Source organism: Lepidochelys kempii, chromosome 10, assembly GCF_965140265.1.
Source record: "Lepidochelys kempii isolate rLepKem1 chromosome 10, rLepKem1.hap2, whole genome shotgun sequence".
In the NCBI taxonomy this organism is placed as follows: Eukaryota; Metazoa; Chordata; order Testudines; family Cheloniidae; genus Lepidochelys; species Lepidochelys kempii.
In genome coordinates, this window is record NC_133265.1 from 16,846,527 (window position 1) to 16,866,001 (window position 19,475).

General features: G+C 42.3%; 1 protein-coding gene across 1 annotated transcript; it reads right to left on the reverse strand.

Annotated features, from left to right (window-relative positions):
* Positions 1-5,965: 5,965 nt before the first annotated feature.
* Positions 5,966-11,179, reverse strand: ANKS4B (ankyrin repeat and sterile alpha motif domain containing 4B). Its single transcript, XM_073362204.1, has 2 exons — positions 10,946-11,179; positions 5,966-7,074 (listed from the first exon to the last, which is right to left on the reverse strand). Exons 1-2 carry the CDS (start codon positions 11,107-11,109, stop codon positions 5,988-5,990), a joined length of 1,251 nt encoding a protein of 416 aa, XP_073218305.1. The 5' UTR covers positions 11,110-11,179; the 3' UTR covers positions 5,966-5,987.
* Positions 11,180-19,475: the final 8,296 nt, after the last annotated feature.

Here is a 19,475-nt window from a genome sequence, read left to right on the forward strand (position 1 = left end):
TGGGGAAGTTTGGATTCAACTCTGGATCCAGTTTTCATAAACTTAACTAAATACCCAGATCCAAGTGCCCCCCAACTTTGTAAACATTCAGAGCTGAAACTGAACATTACAGCTTGATCCCATCTCTAACGAAAATGATTCTTGGTCATTTTCCATTTGGGTATCATGTTAAATAGTTGCCAAAATGTGACTGTTATCAAAGTGCTGTATCAGCTGATTCACTTTCTGACTTGACATTTCTTTCTGTATTTTCCATTAGCATTTCCAATACCATACTGAGAGGGCCATTTAATTGTAGCAAAATTGCAGCACGTTCAGATGGAATTTCCAAAGAAGCCTAGGAACATTAACTGTACTTCAGTGGAAGGTGTATGCCTTAGCTTCCTTTGAAAATTCCAGCCTAGATTTATATATTTTTCTTCTTTCACAAATCCCAGTGGTACAGCCTCAGGATGAGTGTCATGTGCAAGAGATATGTAAGGTAAAATGAAGGGGAAACTTTTTTATTTGTAGTAATCTTTCATTTTATTGTCCATTATTTGTTAAAACTCTTTTTTAGAAAATCAAAACAACTTTTTCTATCTAATTTGTGCTGCATCTTCCTGTGATTTTTAGCACTGCAAATATCAACCTGGCTGTCCATTATAGTAAATTACTTGCAGAGGGAAAAGAAAACAAGCCAACTCTGCCTCACTCCTGAGCCTGGACTTTCCAGGCTCTGGTAATGCAGCACAATTTGTATTCACTGTGCTGCCTGTCCAGTTTAGACTGTAAGCTCAGTGGAGAAGGGCCCACTGCTTCTGTATGCTACATAGGGCTCAGCACACTGGTGGGGCTTAACAAATAATTATGCGGGCATAGATTTGGCTGGATACTTTTACCCACAGTGTTTAAAGTCCTTCTAGTTGAAAGGCACCGTATAAATGTAGGCCATTATTACTAATGGGTCGAATTTTGGGCCAATTATAAAGACTTCTGAATGGGCAGAGGGTTTGTTTAAACAAGGAGAGCTGCTTTTGAGAGAGCTTCAGGAAATGACACTGCAGATTTCATAAATGAAGAACTAAAACGCATCCCTCCAAATTGAAGCATATTAACAGGTGGCCAGAGTGCTGTTCTACAGTAGGAGCCACTTATCAAAGATGTTGTTCTTCAAGGGAATTGCTTCAAGAAAAGTTTTTTTGTTTTTTGTTTATCATTTAAAATGAAGGAACTTTATCATGTGCATCCAGGCAGTCAGCCCCCACATAGGATATTGCTGTCTGCACCATTAGGAGGTGTGCTGATTCTCAAAGCTGGTATCAATAAAGTAGATTTACAAGTGGAAACACAAAGGGTCAGATTTTTAAAGGTATTTATGTGCCTAAAAATGCAGATAAATGCTTCTGAAAATGCCATTAACTGACTATCTGCATCTTTAGGTGTCTGCATACCTTTAAAACTTTGGCACAAAGAGCCATGTTATGCCTATGACTTTGTACTCTGGTCCAATTTCTTGTTGGCTATATTTTAACTGTACAACACAGTACAGAGACTGGTTATGTATTTCTGCTGAGACTCCAGTCAAACAGGCAACATCATCAGCATAGAATTATTGATGACTGTTCTGTGGTAAGGGTGGCCATGTAGCTGTTCCATCTTTAGTGGCTTCATTCCCAGATGGGTTGATGATGTGGTGAGAGAGTCCTAAATAAACACCGGTAACGTGTGGGGGGAACCAGAGGTGAGGGGAGACTGCAAATTGTAACCGGATTTCAGACATCTGGAAAAGTTGATGCTCAAGTGGAGTTTAGCAGGTAAATAAGGAAGGGGAGGGTAATCATGGGCCCAGTCCAACAGTCTATACTCAGGCAAAACCCACTGAGTTTTTAAATCAATTTGCCTGACTAAGGATGACAGGATTTGGCCCTTTGCGAGCCTCTTGTCAAATGGCTCAGCTAGGACGCCTTCAAGCACATAAATATTTTTAAGATCCTTTTTCTTTCTGTGTTAAACATTTAGTTAATTATCAACTGGGGTTTTTTATATGGAAAAAATGCTGTCTGGTTTAATTAATGTTCTGAGCACTGCAGCTATTGTAAGTTGCACAGCATGGAACTCCAGAACAACTGCCTAATAAAAAGAAGTGTTGACGCATCAATACATTGCCTTCCGTGGAGGAAAATAAACAATCTAAAGTATGGTTGAGGCAAGAAGATATGTAGTTTCAATAAACTAAGGAACAGGAGGAAGGAGCAAAAAGAGTGGATCATGAAAAGTGTTAAATAGATTAAAAACTGGTGCCAGTGTCCGCAAAGGCAATGTAAAAGTATAACTGGATTCAAAAAAGAATTAGATGAGTTCATGGAGCTATATAGGTCCATCAGTGGCTATTAGCCAAGATGATCAGGGATGCAACTCCATGCTCTGGATGTCCCTAATCCTCTTGACTACGAAACTGTGACTGGATGATGGGATGGATCACCTGGTCATTGCCCTGTTCTGTTCATTCTCTAAGAAGCATCTGGCATTGGCCACTGTCAGGATACTGAACTAGATGAACCATTGGTCTGCACCAGAATGGCTGTTCTTGATGTACTTTCTAGGATCACAGCTGAGCAACAGCACAAATCCTGTATGTACAGGCTGAGATTTTCAAAGCCACCTAGGGGATTTAGAGGCCCAGCTTCCATTAATGAGTAATGCAGTCTCTAAGTACTCTGTGTGGCTTTGAAAAATCTATCAGACGGTAGCAGCTCCAGCAAAGTCATTGGGTCATAGAATCATAGACGATCAGGGTTGGAAGAGACCTCAGGAGGTCATCTCGTCCAACCCCCTGCTCAAAGCAGGACCAACACCATTTGTCATAAATATAAAGGGAAGGGTAAACCCCTTTAAAATCCCTCCTGGCCAGAGGAAAAATCCTCTCACCTGTAAAGGGGTAAGAAGCTAAAGGTAACCTCGCTGGCACCTGACCAAAATGACCAATGGGGAGACAAGATACTTTCAAAAGCTGGGAGGAGGGAGAGAAACAAAGGGTCTGTGTGTCTGTCTATATGCTGCTTTTGCTGGGGATAGACCAGGAATGGAATCTTAAAACTTTAGTAAGTAATCTAGCTAGGTATGTGTTAGATTATGATTTCTTTAAATGGCTGAGAAAAGAATTGTGCTGAATAGAATAACTATCCCTGTCTGTGTGTCTTTTTTGTAACTTAAGGTTTTGCCTAGAGGGATTATCTGTGTTTTGAATCTAATTACCCTGTAAGGTATCTACCATCCTGATTTTACAGAGGTGATTCCTTTACTTCTATTAAAAGTCTTCTTGTAAGAAAACTGAATGCTTTTTCATTGTTCTAAGATCCAAGGTTTTGGGTCTGTGGTCACCTATGCAGATTGGTGAGGAATTTTACCAAACCTTCCCCAGGAAGTGGGGTGCAAAGGTTGGGAGGATTTTTTGGGGAAAGACGTATCCAAACTACGTTTCCCAGTAAACCCAGTTAAAGTTTGGTGGGGGCAGTGGAAATTCCAAGGGCAAAGGGTAAAATTAATTTGTACCTTGGGGAAGTTTTAACCTAAGCTGGTAAAAGTATGCTTAGGAGGTTTTCATGCAGGTCCCCACATCTGTACCCTAGAGTTCAGAATGGGGAAGGAACCTTGACACCATTAAATCATCCCAGCCAGGGCTTTGTCAAGCCGGGCCTTAAAAATCTCTAAGGATGGAGATTCTACCACCTCCCTAGGTAACCCATTCCAGTGCTTCACCACCCTTCTCGTGAAATAGTGTTTTCTAATATCCAACCTATACCTCCCTCAGTGCAACTTGAGACCCTTGCTCCTTGTTCTGTCACCACTGAGAACAGCCGAGCTCCATCTTCTTTGGAACCCCCCTTCAGGTAGTTGAAGGCTGCTATCAAATCCCCCCTCACTCTTCTCTTCTGAAGACTAAACAAGCCCAGTTCCCACAGCGTCTCCTCCTAAGTCATGTGCCCCAGCCCCCTGATCATTTTTGTTGCTCTCCGCTGGACTCTCTCCAATTTGTCCACATTCTTTCAGTAGTGGGGGCCCCAAAACTGAACGCAATACTGCAGATGTGGCCTCACCAGTGCTGAATAGAGGGGAATAATCACTTCCCTCGATCTGCTGGCAATGCTCCTACTAATGTAGCCCAATATGTCGTTAGCCTTTTTGGCAACAAGGGCACACTGCTGACTCATACCCAGCTTCTCATCCACTGTAATCCACAGGTCCTTTTCTGCAGAACTGCTGCTTAGCCAATCGGTCCCCAGCCTGTAGTGGTGCATGGGATTCTTCCGTCCTAAGTGCAGGACTCTGCACTTGTCCTTGTTGAACCTCATCGGATTTCTTTTGGTCCAATCCTCCAATTTGTCTAAGTCACTCTGGACCCTATCCTTACCCTCCAACGTATCTGCCTCTCCCCCCAGCTTAGCGTCCAGTTGATTTCAGGGCTCGCAGAGCGAGGCCCAACAAGCGCAACATGGGTTAAGAGGAGGGATTAACTCCCATCACACAGCCCTAGCTCTCTAGGGGACACTGCATGAGCAGTTCTACAGAGGATCTAATCCTCTGAGCAATCCCATCTTGTAGGTAGAGGTCTTCTCAATCCAGCAACCGGGAAGAGGGCTGGTCCTCCTTGGAACCAAGGCCCTCCCGCATAGTGCCATCACTTCCTTTTGAAGGCCTACTTCCCTAATGAGGGGAACCCAGCTGTGCATGACTCCGTCTAGGACAGAGAGTTATTTTTCCTTCCTCCCTATGGGTATATACACCCTAGCACATACAGCTTCCAAGCTGAGACCATGAGTGACCAGTGGAAAATACTGGGCATTAGGACTACAAATTCCATTAGAAATGCTAGGGCCCTAATTTCCAGAACTCTGTGGGGAAAATGTGTTTCTTTAGAGACCAAGCAAAGGGCATGTCAAATGAAACAGATACAAATGCTAGCCAACTAAAAAACAAACCAACCTACATCTTCCTGTAATTAAAGGCCTTGTATCCATTATAGAACAATAACTTTTGCAACTAATGTGACAAGAAAGAGGAACAAACAACTCAAACTAAAGGTGGCTCTGTCAGAAGTTTCACTTTTTAAAAAAACTAAGGAACATCTCTTGAACAGTGAGAAAACATGAATGACAGGAATATGAAATTTATTGGCACAAAGAGTTCATTCATTCAGAACCTATTATAGAGTCAATGGGATACAGTCAAAATCAAGATCAATCACCCAGTTCTCAAATAGTGTCAGTGAAGACACCTTGCAGCAATCTATTCAGAGTCTGAAAATTGTCTTATTTTGTGGGACAGAAAATCAAAGATCTCTGGCTGTTGGAAATGCATTGTGGTTCATTGCTTATGGAGTGCAGTAACTGTCTGTCAGTAATATTTTAAACCATTAAGACTGTAAAAAGAAGATATGCCTAGCATGATCTTTAGGTGGGAAGGATTCAGCTCTGGAACTATTTCTTTTACCTAAAAATGTAAGAACATAAGAGTGGCCATACTGGGTCAGACCAAAGGTCCATCTAGCCTAGAATCCTGTCTTCCGACAGTGGCCAATGCCAGGTGCTTCAGAGGGAATGAACAGAACAGGTAATCATCAAATGATCCACGCCCTGTCACCCATTCCCAGTTTCTGGCAAACAGAGGCTATGGACACCATACCTGCTCATCCTGGCTAATAGTCATTGATGGACCTATCCTCCATGAACTTATCTAGTGCTTTTTTGAACCCTGTTATAGTCTTGGCCTTCACAACATCCTCTGGCCCTTTCTTTGTTACCTATCTGCATTCTCTTTCTTTTTGTCAGGAGCTAAAGGTCATCCATTCAAACTGATGTTCTCTATTGGTCCCATTGTGCATGGTTAATCAGCTGGAAACCTCTTTGTCTTTTCCTGTGGAAGATGCCTGAAAAGAACCATACATGGCTTTAAAATAGCAAAAGCATGATGAATTAATGCATAGTTATTGCAACAGGCACATTTATTTATAAGCGAGTATCTACAAGCTTTCCAGGTTTCTCCAGTGCCTGCTTTCTTCTATCTGCTGCACTGAGGACTTTCTTCCTTGGGCCCAGCTGTATTTGTATGCTCAGTAGGTCTTCATTGGAACATAGCATGAGGGCATCTAAATCAATCTTTTCTCTCATGAAGACAGGAACAAACTCATTCAGATTCTGTGATGCCAGAAATACCTCAAGAGGGGTGCTCTCTGCTTCATCGTCATCCCATCCAATTTCATCCTCATTCCAAGGGACATCAAAATCATTTTCAGTGTCTAGCTCACTTGCGCTCTCAGCCCTTTCATGCCGAAAAAGCTCAGTTGGCATTTTAAAACTTATTTCTTCTTTCTCTGAGAACATCTCTTCAGCATTTATCCCTGCAGCCAAATTCCGTCTAAACACAATATTGCCAAGACCTGGCCGTTTGAAAATGGACACATGCTCCTGCTCGCTATCATCTTCGGAAATATTTTTCCCTTTAAAGTAATTACATAATTCATCCTCATCTTTTTCACTGAATACATCCATCACGGTAGTTCGCCCAGCCCTGTCATCTTCTTGGCCATTGCTTTGTGCTTCCTGATCACCTGTGTTTTCATCTTTCTTTTTTGTCTTCATCCTGAAAGTGTCCTTCAGATTTCTGGGGAAAGAGCCCAATGTATTAGAAATAAAGAAATTGGACACCTTTGTTCTGGAGGCTGTCCCACTGGCAGAACTCACTGATCCATACTTTTCTTTGTTATAATTCCTGGTCATTTCATGTTGGTGTTTCTCTTGGCGCTTTTCACATTCTTTTATTTGTTTCTCTGCATTCCTCGGGGCCTGGGCTTTGAGTTTGGCCACTCTTTTGGGATTCATTACTTTCTGTTCGGTAGCAGCTTTGTCTAGGATTCTGACACATTCATGCTGGTCCCTGTTGGCAGCTGCATCCAGAGGAGTGCGCAGATCATTATCCAGGGCAAATATATTGGCACCGAAGTTAATCAAGAATGAGACACAGTGAATGTGACCATTAGAAGCCGCATGATGGAGAGGTGTGTTCCCCCAGATGTCGCACTTGTCAGGGTCACCGCTGAAAAGCAAAATAGGAGTAAGGTGTGCATGTCAAAACACAGCTCAAACATAGCACTCAACGCAGTGGGAATGAACTGTGATCCAGGGCCAAATTCAGCACTGCTGTAAGTGGATGCAGCTCTACTGCAGACAAGTGGGTGCAAATCCACTGTCTTTAATGGTGTTGCACCTGGTTAGTCCAGGGCTGAACATGGCTGGATGTGTGGCCTGAGCTCTAATCCCAGCCCTAACACCAACGCCCTCTATGGTGCTGGGCAAACTCTTAGGGCTAGAACATGATGTGGACTACAGGCCCACACAGGCATAAGAGCTCTCCTTTGTACCCTGGCTTGGGCTTCCCAGATCTTGACTCCAAGCCTTCCATGCTTGTTCACTAACCCCTTGAGCAGAGGGGTGGGGCGTGGGTGAGGGCATGCTGCACCTGCCAACAAGCCAGCTAGTATGACTGAGCTAACCCGTGGGTGTCATGCCTCGTGTTAACCAGCAACAAACTACCATCCCCCTCCCCAGCCTAGGAGAAGCTGGTCAGGAATGGTGTCTCAAATGGGCACTCAGAGAGTTTTACCATTGACTTCAATGGGAGTGGGATCAGACCCTAGATTCAGTGAAATCCTAGCCCCATTGAAGTCAATGGCAAAATTCTCATTGAATTCAATGGGACCAGGATTTCACTCAAAATGTTTTTAAGAATTATTGCTGAGCATTTCCTTTTGAATGTAAAATGCAGGCACAATGGGCGGAGACTACTGTATTTGACTACCTCAAAAAATACTTACAGTGTCCATGGAAGTAACTTTTATGATAGTTAATCGGTAAATTATTAGGAACAAAGCCCTGACGCTACACATTTGTCTTCACTGCAATTAAATATAGTTCAGAGAGAAGCTATCATTTTTCTTCAGCTCCTTTGTTCTTCTTAAGCTGTTTTTGCCCCTGGGTTTTTAAAAGCAGAAACTCATTTGAAAATAAAATTGTCATGTCCATTCATTTTAATTTAAAGCCAGTGAGAAGTATAATTTCTCTCTTCCTCTTGCATTAATTTCACACAAACCTGATGTCTATAGATTAGAATAACTTGGAATCTTTTCTCTCATATTAGGCAGACTTAAATGATATTATCAGCAGCTCAAAAGATAACAATGTTGTGCATCTTTTTACCAGTGTGGTCACATTTTCCCACAGCTTTTAAAGTTCAGAGCATGATTCACCTAATGTGAATGAAAGAGATTGTATCATAACAAAATCTCCAGCAGGCATCAGTCTCTGGCATCAAATGTCACTGGAAGAGACGCTTTAAATGATTCACCTTTAATTCTAAGTTATTTATTCAGCCCCCATTACCCTGGTATCTGAGCACCTCACAACTTCTCCTGTATCCTCACAACCCTGTGACATAGGACAGTGCTACCACTCCCATTTTACAGCTAGGGAACTGGAGCACACAGAGACTAAATGACTTGCCCATTGTCCCAAGGGAAGTATCTAGTGAAGTACGGAATTAAACCCAATAAGGCGAGCATCTTACTAGACCATTCTTTCTCGCATTGTGATGTGTATTAAAAAGGTGGTTGCCTATGTCCATAATTTTAGCCATCGATCATTTGTAATTTTTTTCTCTTCTGATGTCTTCCATCCTAGCATCTCAAAACACTTTGCAAACTAGGTGCTGATTCTAACTCAAGTCAATGGGACAATGGAAAAAATTAGTCACGTGTTCATGAATTTGCCCTCTTTGGGCTCTCTTGTACTCTTGGGCACTAGGAAGCAGCGGGCCTGATAACTCAAAGGAAGCTGATTCTTCCAGTCACTGGGGCTGCAAATAGGAGGAAAGCTTTCTTGCTTTCTCCTCCACTTGTGCAGTACACAGAGGCCAGGCACAATCTGGCCCTTCATGACTGAGGGCAAGTGCAATGTAGATGACAATGGCTCATTATTACTGCGGTTTTGTTTTACATTAGTATGAATACGTTCCAAGCTTCAGAGCCTGGAAATCTGCAGCCATTCTGAGGAAAAACTTCCACTGTATGTGAGTGTCTTTGTCCAGAAACTGTAGAAAACTGCTCTGCTTTGAGGATAAGAGGATTTTATTAAAAATAATAGCTACCAAGAAAATGCCATCTGACTGGAACCTCTTTTTAAAACCTTCCAAAATTCAGCATCTCCCAGAGACCCAAACGGACATTTTTCAGACTAGAACAGTGTCTCTGTGAGTCACCGTGGACTACCTACAAAGTCAGAGAATCTCAGGTTAAAATGGGTGACGAGTTCCTGAAAACTGTAACTACTATTTGAGGCTCTAAATGGCAACAGCATCCCAAAGTTGTCATGTCTCAAGATGATTTGAATTAAAAGATATCAGATTAAAAATGAAGAGAGAAAACATTCTTGTGGAAGTTTGGATGCTCTGTGACACATGCCCTGACTTGTACGTCATAACACGAGACATTGGAACCTAGGAAAATATAATCTTATCTTCTTTTTCTCTGTTAGTTGCTCCTTCTCTTCTATCTTCTAAACATTGTGGGTCAAAAATTCAGCTGCTGTAAACTGATGTAGCTCTGCTGACTTCAGTAACTTCAGTAGAGCTATGTTGATATACCGCAGCTCAGGATCTATTTTTGCTTCTCTTAAGGTTATTGCAATGACCACACAGTTTATAGGTCTCCTTTATGGGTAATAAAATATTACTACTGCCACACCTAAGATCAGTGAGCAAAGAGGAACCTCGAGCTGTTACGCTTTACCATGCACAGAACTCATTTGCATTCTATAGCTTACGTTCTGTCTTTAAGAAAAAGACAAAACACATCTAAACAACTATTAATTTTTCATTGGTTTTCTGATCTTCCCTCTGGTTTATTGTACCTCATATGAAAGTACCTATTGATTTAATTTCCCTCCCATACTAGAAAGAACATTTGTTTCAATGGGACCCAGCACAGGAAAAAAAGGTATCCTCTAGTGAATCTTATTGCAGGATCAAAGCCTAAAAGACAGATTCAGAGGAAACAGAATACAGTGGGTAATCTAGAGGAGGGAGTGACTTTTTATGTTATTTTTCACTATTTGTACATTTAGGAATTAGCATTAGAAATATTACTGCTACCAAGTACCGAAGTAGAGAAAGCTCCTGGAGGTATACTCTATATTTAATTCCTTTTCAGTCTGCAAGAAGCCTAACTAAAACTCCAGTAACAGCTCTGAATGCTATCCAGGCATTATGGCTGTTTCTAATACTACAAACAGCAGAGAAATCATAATTTTGTGTTCAATCCTCTCTAACACCCAGTTCTGGCTTCCTTCTGAAAATCACCGTGAGGTTGTAGGTATTTACATTTACAAAATATCTGTATTTTGGAAACAAGTGGCATTAACATTTTGATAAAATGTATTGTTTGCTGCTGTGGACTTATCAAGGAGGCATTTCTCTGCTGAGCCAGTTTCTAAGGAATATTAAAACAAAGGGTGTGATCCCCACCACTGAAGTCAATGGCCAATCTCCTGTTGTCCTGAAGTGTTAATTGTGGAAACTGCTCCATGAAGGCAGCTCCCTGTAGCCCCATTGACGTCAATGGGGCTCAACTGGAATACAGGGGTCTGTTCACCTAGGGCAGTTTACAGGATTAGGGCCTAAGTCAGCGTAACTGAAATGAAGAAGCTACTGATACCAGCTATAAAACAAACTACAAATATTGGTTTAAATGTTAAGTCCCATTCCCACCACCACCACCATAACCCCAGCGTCACATCTAAGTCAATTAGAGAAGAAGGAATGATCTGTTTGCTCCACAATTTGCATTAATGGAGGCCAAATACTAGCTATAATTTTGTCCAGCAGGCTTTGGGAGACCAAGCTCTGCTATACTTACCCTCTCCTACATATGACTTCCACTGCCTCCAGGTACCCATGGTAAGCTGCCAGGAGGGTGGGTGTCATTCCGTCTTCATCTGAGGTATTGAGATCTTTTCTGGTGGCTTCTTTCAACAGGTCTAGGTTGCCATCCGCAGCTGCTTTGTGATACCTGGTTGACATTTCCAATAGCTCCCGGGTCCCCAAGGCTGTGTCTCTTGCTCTGAATTGCAGCTGAGATGCACAGCCGCACTTTCACTACCAGGATAGTTAGTTAATAATTACAAGCCGAGAAGTCAGCTTCAGCAGGCTAGAAATGAGAAGGCAAAGTTCATCCCCATAGAACTTGTCCAGATCTCTGCATAGTTAATGCAGCAGCTGTACAAATAGGTGTCTTGGTTTTCCAGAAGAATGACTGTGCCATTTGCCATTAACTCCAGTATTCTATATCTGAAAGGCATGTGGGTTTTGTTCATTTACCATGTGTCCCTACTCCCTTTTTTTAATACATATGGGGTGAAATTCTGACTACGCTGAAGTTATAGGAAACTTTGCCATTGACTTACATGGGGCCAGGCTTTCACCATTGGTGTTAAGATGAATCCTGATTTTGAGACGTGAAATACTGGAGGAAGAAGCATACCTTAGACTGGGCAGCATTTACCATTACCAGTGAAGCTGTTTACATTGAAGTCCCATCGTCTGTCACATAAGATGGAAATAAACCCAAGAATATGGCACTTTGCACCTATGTAGCCCATTTCATCCAAGGATCTTAAGGTGCTTCACAAATATTGATTAATGTAATAGGCATTGTTATCCCTATCTTACAGATGGATAAATGGAAGTATAGAGGCCCAGATGCTCAAATGTATTGAGGCACCTAACTCCCATTGATTTCAAGGGAAGTTAGAGCCTAAATACTTTTGGAATCTGGCCAAGAGCGTTTAAATTACTTGCTTAAGGTAACGTAGTGAGTTAATGCCAGAGCTGGAAATAGTACCCAGTAGTCCTGTATCGTAGGCCTCTTTTCTAATCACTACACAGCATTCCCTGCAATGTAATATATGGGCCTGACCCTGCAAACCCTTACTCCTATGAGTGGCCCCATTGATTTTAACAGGACTGCTTGTATGAGTAAGGGCTACCTGTGTGAGTAAAGACTTTCAGGATTGCACACTAATTCCAATTTGGAGATTCAAAATAGAAAGAGTAAACTTCCATTTTGAAGCAGAAGCTGAGGAGAAATTAAGGAAGATTGAGTAATAAAATGCCCCCTTATCATCTATCCTGGTCATGATCAACTTGCCATTTGACGTATTTTCTCCCCTTACTGTTTTCTATATTTAATTTGCATTTGACAGAACCCAATGCAATAATTAGGAACAACAGTATTTGAGCCTTTTACTATGTATTACGTTCCTAGGAAGAGTAGTGGTAGCAATTACAACCTGGCATTTTCGGTAAGTGAGGAGTCTAATTACTGACTGCAGTAAACCCTCATTTATTTCTCACAATGCATACCACATAATCCAGTGAGGTCTCTACACATGAGTTTTTTTTCAGATGCTGGTTAGGAGATCTTCAAGAGCTGAGTTTTTCATATGTTTTCCCATATGGAGAAAGAGAGTTGGACCAGACTGATCCTGGAAGGGCATGGTCCATCCCATCCTCTGGTGCCCCAGAAACCTTTCAGACTCTTCAGTAAGTGGCAACTTTGTGTGAATGTTTTACATCACTACCACCTATACAGTCATGCAGCAAAGTATTTACCGTGCTTCTTGCTCTGTTCCACAGGGCCAGAGAGGAACTGCAGTCTCCCTTTCTCAATATATTAGCACTTACTATATTCAGGTAGCTCAGGTCCTCACTCCCTTCCTGCATCTTCTTTTATACCTCTAGGCTGATGGCTAACTGATTCATCAGCCCTCCCAGCCTGATCAGCTAATGAACTGTATATCCCCAATCCGCCTTCTCTGGGAGAACTTATTGGTGCCTAAAAGATCAGCATGCTGGGTCACTGTTAGCTCCTAGCACTCTGCCACACACCTCCCTCCCTCGCTCGTTGAATGCTGAGGTTCCTTTTCCCTGGCACCTGCTCTTCTTTAGAGGTGCCACCAGGTACCTTTTTCCTGTGCTTGCCCCCAGGGTGGTTATCCTTCCTCCACCCACTGAGCTCACACTTTGTGGGTGGGAGATTTGCCCATAATTCTGTTTCAGATCACTGGTCTTCACACCAGGACCCCCTTACCCTTATTCATTTGGGGCAGGGCATGTCCTAGCCCTTCATCATCTCATTTCCCCTCATTCTCCTTGTCCTACCAATGTATCTTGGGGTTCCTCCTATCAAGACCCTGGTAGTGAACATTCTCTAGACAGCCCATCGTCCTCCAATACTTTCAGGTTTCCTTTCCTCTGATGCCTGCTTGGCCAGTTCTTTCTTTTCTCCACTTTCTCCTCAGGAATGTTCATTCCTCTCTTTCATCCCCGGTTTTGTATCCCGTCATCTAGGGGTCTCTGGCTCCCCTACTTCGCGCCCTTTCTCTATGTTCTATGGCAGCTCATTTCCCTTCTTTCATGGGCCCTGGATGCCTACTTTCTTACTAAAGGGGAAGGGAGTCCAGTCCATCCCTAACAGTACTGGATGAAGACACCTATCCACACCACCAACCCCTTTTCCATCTGACCTTTCCCTAGATCTCCCGGGGTATCTCAGCCATTGTCAGTGTAGTTAAGCACTGGAATAAATTGCCTTGGGAGGTTGTGGAATCTCCATCACTGGAGATTTGTAAGAGCAGGTTAGACAAACACCTGTCAGGGATGGTCTAGATAATACTTAGTCCTGCCATGAGTGCAGGGGACTGGACTAGATGACCTCTTGAGGTCCCTTCCAGTTCTTTGATTGTATGATCCTAGGCTTACTGGATCATTAATAGATAAAAAGAGCCAGCAGTATCCAGTGAAGAAAAAAAATTGACCCATCTCAAGAAATGTTGATGCCAAACATTAAAATTACATACCGTGTCATACATGACCTATGGCTTCATACAGCTATGGTTTGCCTTTTCCATATTTAGCTCAGAAGCAGGGGAAGCAGTAAACACAACCACTGGCAAATGAAATAAATTTATATAAAGTATCTGGTGAGAAAACTATTGCTGGTGATGATGTTATTTGCCCATGGAGATTGAGACAGGGGCTGCCCATGCAAGTGGAATTGTGTTCTGAGCTAGGGCTGGATGAACCTTGCAGTGCCCTGATCCAGGTATACAGTAAGTGCATGGTATGAGAGATGAGACACTGTCTAGTGGGCTTGAATTTTAAATTGTTAGCTGTATCCCTTAGTTGCCTTAAAACTAGGGAGTTACAAAATAATATTTTCTATATGGCTCTCCAAAATTATTGGTTTCTATTATAAAGACAGATTTATTGGCTCCTGTAGCACAACACACTGATTTCTGAGTACTCTTAATTTCTCAAAATGAAAAAACCCACTTTTGTTTAGAATGTTAATCCTTCCGATGAAACAGGTTTTTTGTTGAAAATTTTAATTGGAGGCAAAGCAAAACCTACTTCAAAAAGAAAGAAACTACAGGACTTCACAAGCCTTATATTTACTTATGTCACAGAAACAGGCAGCACAAAAAAATCAAACAAAAACTTCATTTAGTTCTAAAACCTCGGTGTTTGGTAGTCTTTATTTTTGTCGTCTTTCTAAAAACTTCAGCTTAAAATGTAATAAATGATTCAGGGTCAAATGAGCTGATTTCTTTCAGCCTGCATGGAGATTTTTCTTCTTAGAGGAGAGTTCAAAACTGTGAACTTTTTAAGGCCCCTGAAGGGTTAGAATGAAGCTTTTCTTTTTGTGCTGAAAGGAAGTTCCAAACCATTCCACTTCAAATTGAAATGTCTTACCAGGCTCAGGAGAAACTCTGCTGCTGTTGTACGTGCCATTGTAAACTAATGGATTATTTAACTAGCAGTTTTTATCTGTGATTGGATTTCTCAAGATCCATGATTATTGTTCTCCTATTTTCTTCCAAGGTCAGGATATAAATAAAATATAGGCTGATAGACACACTGTTCGGATTTTAAAAACCAATTGTTAGTAATTTTATTCACAACGGTTCCAGACAATTCAGAGCCCTGTTTTTCTTTATGCCCAAGAGAAAGATAGAGCTGTTGTGCCATCTGTTTTGCATGAGCTATTATCCAGCACACCATTTCCTGACTGTACCTTTTGTGAATGGTAACTGCAGTATGGTAAAGCTAATAGGAGGGGGAAGCAAGTGTGTCCCCTCTGCTTGTCTAATGAAATACACTGCTGCTAATAGGCTCGGAGATGAATGAATCCAGTCACACTGGGTAATTGCGGCTACATGATTTGACGACGACAACAGCAACTGCTAACAACAGCAAGGCTCAGTTGTCCAGTCCTTGTACAAGCAAAACTCCCACTGCAGTCCTAAATGAACTCTTTAACAGTACCTGGGTCAGTCGTCTCCCCCATATCTCCCCTTTGGGCTCCCAGTGAGGGGTTTGAGAGCATAGAGCAGGAGAATGTGGACATGTGGACCAACGCCCCCTCCTGCAATGATCTCCACTTAAGTGAAGTCAGTGGGGCTCTGTGCAGGCACAGGGGTCTGCTTGTGCACAGCTTATTGCAGGATTGTGGGAGCTGATGCCAGCTCTCACAAAGCCCCACCTATTTTCTACCCATCCATCCTCCTGATACTCACAAGAGCATATGTAGGGGCATTTGTAGGGCCAGAGGGAATGGAGGAGTGTGATCTCACTTAGGCTTATCTTCCTTCTAACCAACAATGTTCTTTCCTGCTGTTAGTGCTTAGGAGCAGATGGACATGATCTGTTCTTTTGCTTTTTGCACTCCTGAATGTCAACCCCACTCAGCAGATTCATTTTTCTCCCTGATAACTTCAGTAGCGCAAACAGCACTGAATAGAAAGAGAACGTTGCCTTTCTTGCCATCTGAAATTCTTGCCTCCTATTAATGTCTGACATAAACTGACACTCAACGCTCACAGAAAACTGTGCCCATGCTCAGAGGAGCTGAGTTTTCCTGAATTGCTAATTCACTGCCTCAGTGAGTTCAGGTGTTCAGGGCTAGCCTTGGACAATAACATTTTCTTCCAAAGTCAGAAAATCAAAGAGAAAAAGACAAAAGCTGAAGCATGGGAGATGTGCCAGTCTTCCGCAATGGAAGTGATATTATTCATCAGATAATAACAGTGCTTAGATACTGCAGGGATCAACGCTATAGAAGACCCTAAAATAGATGGCAAATATTTCTATAGTTTAATTCCTGAATTAATTATTTTTTCTACTGCACTAAGAACCTAATTATTCTTTCATGTTTCTACAATCCTAGTGGGTTGAATTTAATTTCCTGAGATGAGGAACAGTGGTTGTTTTCTGTAGTTTAAGTAGCACATTTTAAATTCAGAAATATAATAAAGCAACTATTTATTATCTTAGCATATTGTTGGTTAATCACCTTCTAAAAACTCATAAGCTAAAAGACTGAGACAATAAGCTTCTGGTGCTGCAGGTCCCTCTATGTTATGTTTCTTTCCTTCTATCCTTCTTATACATTGACTGGTCCATCCCTGCCCTAAGCTAACATGAGCTTTCTATTCTGTTTATAACCTGCTGCTACATATCCAGAAGCCACTCAGATCTGATAAGATCCCTAGGTTGTGAAATGTAGAAGCAAAAGGAAGGCATGTCCCTCCGTTAAAGGATGAGGATCATCTCCACCACCTCTTCCTGTTGTTTTTCCCCAAACTACCTGCACTGCCTTTGTCTTACCCAGATTGAGCTTCAACCAGCTAGCTTTCCTCCTAGCCCCGTCTCTCCACTGACTTCCAGGGACTTTGAGTCAGGCCCTGGGGAATCAAGTGAGTGCAACAGTGTACAATTTGGCCCTAAACTGGAAATATCAGGTATATAATTCAGAGACAAGGTGGCAAATCTCTCTCAACTTTTGTGACTTACTGTTTCAGGGATTTCAAAAAAGTGTACTTCTTACCAAAAATGGGCCAAATGCTAGTCCCACTGATGTCAATAGCATGTTCCCATTTACTTTATTGCTACTAAGATTAGCCAGTATCTGATCTAATCTATTTTAGGATTTTGGATAGTACCTATTGCCATAATAGGTAGTGAGTAATCTAGGCACCATATATTCTGCGTTGCCTTTCCATGCCCACTTGACATAGTGGTGTGTGACAGTGTTAACTCTGAATTTCCCATTATTTCATATAGACAATGATTACCTTAAAGGAACAGGTTTCAGAGTAGCAGCCATGTTAGTCCGTATTCGCAAAAAGAAAAGGAGTACTTGTGGCACCTTAGAGACTAACAAATTTATTTGAGTAGAAGCTTTTGTGAGCTACAGCTCACTTCATCGGATGCATTCAGTGGAAAATACAGTGGGGAGATCTATATACATAGAGAACATGAAACAATGGGTGTTACCATACACACTGTAACGAGAAAAGAAAAGGAGTACTTGTGGCACCTTAGAGACCTTTTCTTTTTGCGAATACAGACTAACAGGGCTACTACTCTGAAAACTGTAACGATAGTGATCACTTAAGGTGAGCTATTACCAGCAGGAGAGCGGGGTGGAGAAACCTTTTGTAGCGATAATCAAGGTGGGCCATTTCCAGCTGTTGACAAGAAAGTCTGAGGAACAGTGGGGGGTGGGGGTGGGGAATAAACATGGGGAAATAGTTTTACTTTGTGTAATGACCCATCCACTCCCTGTCAAATAACATAGGTTCCCAAACTAGCTACAGTATCACCGTCTGCTGGTGCTATAGCAGCTTGGCTATGCAGAACACTGGTGACAAGCAAACACACTGCCAGCTGCCTGCCACCATTTATTATCCTAGCGCCCAACGCTTTGGTCCCCATCAGCATCTGGGACTCCAGTTCTTTTCTTCCTTTTCAAGCTGTTGTTCCTACCCATAATGCCGTTATCAGCGGGTGAGGGCGTGCCAAATGTGGCTGCAGATTACAAGTCCCTAAGAGCAACTCTGAGTATGAATATATAAACTGCAGAAAGAAAGATACGTAGATGTCTAAAGTTACTTAGACCTTGAACAAAACTACTGCACAATTCCCCCATGCACCAATTTAACATCCCACTCACTAATTACCATCTCTAATCTTAAAATTTTCTACAGTTCCTACAAGGAATCTTTCCATTTTCTGATCTCTGAGAAGTCAATCACTTTTAAAAATAGGATTCTCTGCATTTTTCTACAAGTTCGGTGAATTCAAGAACATCAGTAAAGCTGAAAGATAAAATAAATAACTCAGAGAGGTTTATAGAAATAAGATGGCAATCAATATTGGTCTAGTGATCAGTGCAGGTAACTAGATAGCAGGACTCCTCTGGATCCTCTCTGGAGCTCTGCCACTTACTTGTGCCTCAATCCCTCCAGTAAAGTCAATGGCAAAAAAACAAAAAGCCACTAACTTCAATGAGAACAGGATTAGCCTCCACACAGTCCATTTAAGAAGAAGAATAGGTGTGTGGTTAAGGCCCTAGTCCAGGAATCACAACCGCCAGATTCAAGATCTCGTGCCTCCTGTGTAACCTTAGCCCTAATCACTCTGTAATATAGATCCCTGTCTTATAGATGCGGGTAATAATCTGAACTTTCTCCCACCCTTCTTCTGTGCTCTCTATTTAGATTGCAAACTCTTCATGCCAGGGACTGGCTCTCACTCCATTCATACAGCACCTAGCACAATGGGGGTCGGGTGGGGTGTCGAGATGCTATCATAAAGCAAGCACTCATTAATAAGTGGCTTTGGGCAAATCTCTTTGTGTCCCACTTTTCTCCATCAATAGAATGGCATTTAACAAAGTATTTCTAGGCCTTTCCATCATACAGATTAATACTGACGACAACCATTCCTCTATTTCCCTGAGGGTTGGGAGGATTCATTCACATTGGTAACAGTTATGGCAAACTAGATATTGGGCAAACTGTCCCTCCTCAACAGAACTACCCTGGCAATGAAGATTTCCTGAGCGGGGGCTACTGAGGATAGTTCCCAAGCGTTGGGTAACCTACAAACCCCACGGCTGAGCGCAAGGCTGTTTTAGTGGGCAGAAGAGCCCAGCAATGCCAAGTATTCTCCTTGGTAAGGGACAAAGGGCTAGGGGAACTTAAGGCTGCCACACAAAGTGTTTGTCTGTTTCTAGCTCGTCAGCTATATTGCCCCATCTTCCAGCGGAGGAGGAAAGGCAGTGGAAGAGCAGGGTGAAAGGAAAAATGGATACCAAAAATCATCTTAAAAGTGAAGGGAAACAGAAAATTGTGCAAAGGGGCATAAAATCCCCTTAAAGGAGGAGCTTTGTCCCTAAGCCGCCCCCTCCTCACTGATTGCAGCACAGAACGGGGCCAGGTGCAAACCATCAGCCTTAGAGTCAGCTGCTAGCAGGTGTTGAGGAAGCATCCCAGGTGTTTTCTAAGAGCTGCTGGTGTGCTGGGGCTGCAGCCCCTCCTATA

What these genes read in the sequence shown, in the direction of transcription:
- ANKS4B (XM_073362204.1), bottom strand. Translation starts at nt 11,109, where the DNA reads ATGTCAACCAGGTATCACAAAGCAGCTGCGGATGGCAACCTAGACCTG. An exon ending in GAAGTCATATGTAGGAGAGG is followed by an intron (nt 7,075 to 10,945) that starts GTAAGTATAGCA and finishes TTTGCTTTTCAG; the next exon opens with CGGTGACCCTGACAAGTGCG.